We start from the raw sequence: 4,354 nt of genomic DNA, 5'->3' as shown, positions 1-4,354 counted from the left end.
ATTGTGGAATTCTCATCAGACAATCCACACATGTCGCAAAAGAACGAACACAGCTTGGCAATTGAATGAACTTTTTTTTATGTCTTAACAGAAAATATGTAAGAAGCTTAGGTGTATATTTTCATTTAAGTGCTTTTCAACTACCACCAGTTATGTAATGAGACAACTCCTTCATCTTGACTGTATTGGATAAGAGGTTTTCCATCATATGATTTTTTTGTCCAGACTTGAATGAAAATAATCCAAAACCAGATCATTAAAAAAATTATTTTTTTCTACTGAGCTTGGTCAGGCAATATATGGATTTTCCCCCATTGACTTATCTCCTGGCATTTTATTTAGACTAATTGTTAAGATCCACTTGCATTTACTGAGCACGCACTGATAGTTGGGGACAGACCCTTTTCCCACCCATCCCCCCACACTCCACTTCAGCCCAGGGTATGTGGGGAAGCCACCTGACTTTCCAGACATTGGAGCACCACATGCACATTATCAAGGTCTAACTGAATTAGAAATGGAAGGACAGTGAAGGCTGTAGGGAGGCTCTTCTAGAACATTTCACTTGGTTCTTTGAGGCCAGTTAGGGGTTTTGGTGTCACTTTCCTTGGGGTGACCAGTTAGAGAACAGACCCTGGAATCAGACACCTGGGCTCTCCAGAGCAGTGAGGAGGAAGGCCTTGAAACTTCACCTCTGGAAGGAGCTGCCAGGTATTGGCCACATCCCACATGACTATACTCTTGGGGGTGGGGTAAGGGCATCCTACCTCTGATCCTAGCTGCCTTAGACCTCATGTCAATTCCTAGGTCAGAGATGTGTCAGGCCACAGGCAGGTGGAGACATAGCCCTTGGACCTGTCCCCATCATAGCCCAGGACTCAAGGACTCAGGGGCAGAGACTATGCCTGCAGGAACAATTTGCGGCCCATGGGGATCTGGCTGCAATTTAAGGTATAAGAATCTGGCTGTCTGTGAGCCTCAGTTTATTCATTTCACTAGCTGAGGAGAGTGGACCTATTGGCTTCTGTGGTCCCCTTCAGCTCTGCCTGTCCACCAGGCGGTGACCTACCTGCAGTGGTGAGACCAGCCACCAGCAGTCACCCGCAGAGAATCCACACTACCAACAAGTCCCTCCTTACTCAGAGTGAGGGGGTGACTAGGACATCCCTGAATTGGGGTGAGAACTCAGGTCTTGGCAAAAAGTCAGGGCAACTCTTCCCTTTCCAGACAGAAGCAGAAGATGCGGATGGGCTGGGGTCTGTCTGCCAAGGCCCGGAATCTCTGCAAGGCAGGGGAGGGGATGTTCCAGCTGACTTGCGCAGGTTGGCGGGGGAGGGATCGCTGCCGCTCCAAGCTCCAAGCCCTAACCCCAAGCCTCGTGGCTGATGGGGGAGGGTGGGCCGGAGGGCTTGCTCCATCTTACAGCAATGTCTTGGGATGGGGCCACCTCTTGGGCCCCTTGTCAAGGGCAGGTGGGGAGGTTCCAGGACTCGGGACCAGTCACCGGCCTATCATGCCCTCCCGCAGGTGGCTCAGCTCCTGGGCAGGGGAGAGCACCGGTCAGTCCTCCTTGGGCGCCCGGAACTCGGGCATGCTCCAGGTCCGGAGCGGCGGCGGCGTGTCCCGCTCCACGTCCTCCGAGATAGTCCGGATGTCACTGGTGAAGGGGGAGATGCGTGCGCGGGTCTTGAAGGTGGCCAGTGCCAGGTTGCCGCGAGGCCGCAGGCTCCACTGTCGCGTCAGCTTGTGGGCCTCCTCCTCCTGCTTCATTCTCTCCAAGACCTCCTGCAGCACCGAGCGGAAGAGCTGGGACACCTCCTGCACCTCGGGCTCCTGCTCGGCCAGCAGCTGCCGGAACCTGAGCTCAGAGCAGGAGAGGGGCTGCGGGTGAGTCAGCCGGAGTGGCACAGAGCAGGTGTCTAACCGCCGGGGCTTCCCTGTGCACTCCCAGTGGGCAGGTCCCCTTTCTGCCACTTCCTCCCTTCTGACGTCAATCAGAAACCACTGCACCTCCCTATATTGCTCCAGCCAGTACTGAGTTCAAATTCCCACTCTGCTACTTCCGGCCTCTATGGGCCTCAGCTTTCTCATCTGTAAACTGGGGTCATAGCTACCAGTCTGTATGCATATGCATATGTATATGTGTATGTGTGCATGTGCGTGTGTATGTGTATATGTAAAGATCCTGACATTGACCTCAGGTTATCGATGCCAGAGTAGTAAGGGGAACCCACTGCTACCATGGCCTGGCTTTACCTACATGAGGCTTTCTGGCTCAGCTCTCCCACCCTTCTCTCCCCGGTGGCCAGAGCGATCTCTTTGAAATGTCTATCTGATGGTGTCACTGCCCTGTGATATTCCTTCCATAGCTCCTGGTACCTGCTGGGTGAGGTTTTCCTCTGCCTAAAATGTCTTTGCTTAGCACTCAAAATGAAGGATAGTTATTAGCAAGTCCACTTAATGGTTTCCTCCACCATATTTCGAGTCTGGACTTACCAAACTTTTCAGCAGTGAGACAGGAATTATGAGGGAACAATCATGATCCTATGTGTGTCCCCAGTCTCCCCCTCGTTTATCAGGTTTGGTTTACCAGCCTGGATTCTCTCATCAGCACCACCCCCATGACTCACTCCCCCTACCGCCCCAACCCCAGGTGCTTCTGGAAGTAGGTATATTTTGGGGGGATTCCATAGTACGGAACAAGAGAACCTGGAGAGGGTAAGATTCTCAGCCTGAAGGAAGAAAGGGGGCAGGGGGTGAAAAAGACTACAAAATCCAGTGGAGTGTGGGTAAGACTGGAGAAAGAGAAGGAGTTTAAGAAGGAGTTTTAAGGAGAATTTCTAAGAAAAAAGGGGTACAACAGATGCTTACAATGGTTAAAGAGATGTGACTGAAGATTTGGGGGATGTTTCAGAAGTGCAGGTGAGGAACTTGAGGAACTTTTGAAATTATTGTTGGTTGTTGGACTATATTTCTTCGACTTTAACATGAACCCAACCAAGCCTGGGCCATGTGGGTCAGAGGTCTATTAAGGTTACATTTATATTCAGGAACATTGTGGTACCCAAGCTCTGAATTTCTGCATCTTCAATGCCCCAGGCCTCTGATCACTTCACATGCACACACGCACACACACATGCGCGCACTCGCGCACACACACAGACACACACACACATGCACAGTCCCCTGAGGCAAACTATTATACTAGTATGAAATAGGATAATTAAAAACTGAATTTTGGAAAGATTATCTGAAAACCTTTCTAAGACGGTGATATAGAAGACGAACCGATGAAGGAGGAAGAGCCAGCTGTGTTAAAATCCAGGGTAATGATAATCCAGGGAGAACAGGAAGCTCAGAGGCCTGGGGTTCTCGCGCATCAAAAGTTATGTGCCTCCAGGAGCTGCCTCCTGCCTCCTTCTGGACCCCTAGCTCTGGCCTGGTGTTCTCTGGGCTCTTGCAGATTCCTCCTTCTGCCCTGCTCCTTTGAACAGATCCCTGGGGCATGCAGGTGCCCTGGATCCAGTCCTGATGGCCTCAGCCTCCCCCCCCGCAGCTGCACCCCGGGAGCCTGCAGTGCACCAGCCGGGGCCCCATGCCCGGCCAGGGGTTACCTGAGGATGGCGGGCCCACAGTAGGAGGGGTGGATCTTGGCACAGACGTCCTCTAGTTGCAGCCGCTCGCCAGGGCTGAGGTCATAGGTGGGCCGGGGTGCGCTGGCCAGCCAGCTGTAGTCTACCCCGGTGCAGACCTTCCTGACCGCGTTGCTGCGCTCCCACTGCTGCCTCTCAGCCTCTCGCATCTGCCCCGCCAGCTCCATCATGAGCGTCTCCAGCACCATCTCAGCCGGCCTCCGGGACGACAGCCGTGGGGGCGCTTCAGTCCACCGAAGCCAGGGGATGAGGGACATGGCCCCGCCGGACCCTGCCGAGACAGGGCAAGAGTGTGTCTTTCTTGGGCCCGTCTGTCAGTCAGGGCAGGGAGAGGAAGGGGAAGGAGGAGAGCTGGGACCCGAGACAGAAGACCTGCTCCGCCCTCACGGCTGGGTGGCCCAGAGTAAGTTGCTTAACCTTTCTGAGCCTTCATTTCTAATTCTGTAAGACAAGATTGGGCTGTCATGAGAAGCAGTTGTGAATCAACTTGGGGCACTCTCAGCTCCACATTAAAGTACGATAGTCTCATGGTTATGACGATCCCTAATGCATCCCGATGGCTGAGCCCCAAGGAACCACCTCCCAAATCCCCACTAATTCCAAACAAAGAAGGAAATACACTGTGTGTGGCTGAGCACAATCTTATCCCTACAGTTTAAGGGGGGAAAAGTACATCACTACATCTTCTGTCAACCTAACAG

At 52.8% G+C, this 4,354-nt stretch overlaps 1 protein-coding gene across 1 annotated transcript; it reads right to left on the bottom strand.

Moving 5' to 3' along the window:
* Nucleotides 1-1,560: 1,560 nt before the first annotated feature.
* RD3 (RD3 regulator of GUCY2D) lies at nucleotides 1,561-3,910 on the bottom strand. The gene is made up of 2 exons (XM_008701244.2): nucleotides 3,615-3,910; nucleotides 1,561-1,858 (listed from the first exon to the last, which is right to left on the bottom strand). Exons 1-2 carry the CDS (start codon nucleotides 3,908-3,910, stop codon nucleotides 1,561-1,563), a joined length of 594 nt encoding a protein of 197 aa, XP_008699466.2.
* Between the last annotated feature and the right edge of the window lie 444 nt (nucleotides 3,911-4,354).

This window comes from Ursus maritimus, unplaced genomic scaffold, assembly GCF_017311325.1.
Source record: "Ursus maritimus isolate PB19 unplaced genomic scaffold, ASM1731132v1 scaffold_2, whole genome shotgun sequence".
Classification (NCBI taxonomy): Eukaryota; Metazoa; Chordata; class Mammalia; order Carnivora; family Ursidae; genus Ursus; species Ursus maritimus.
The sequence above is the reverse complement of the archived record's forward strand: the minus strand, read 5'-3'. Positions and strand labels throughout refer to the sequence as shown.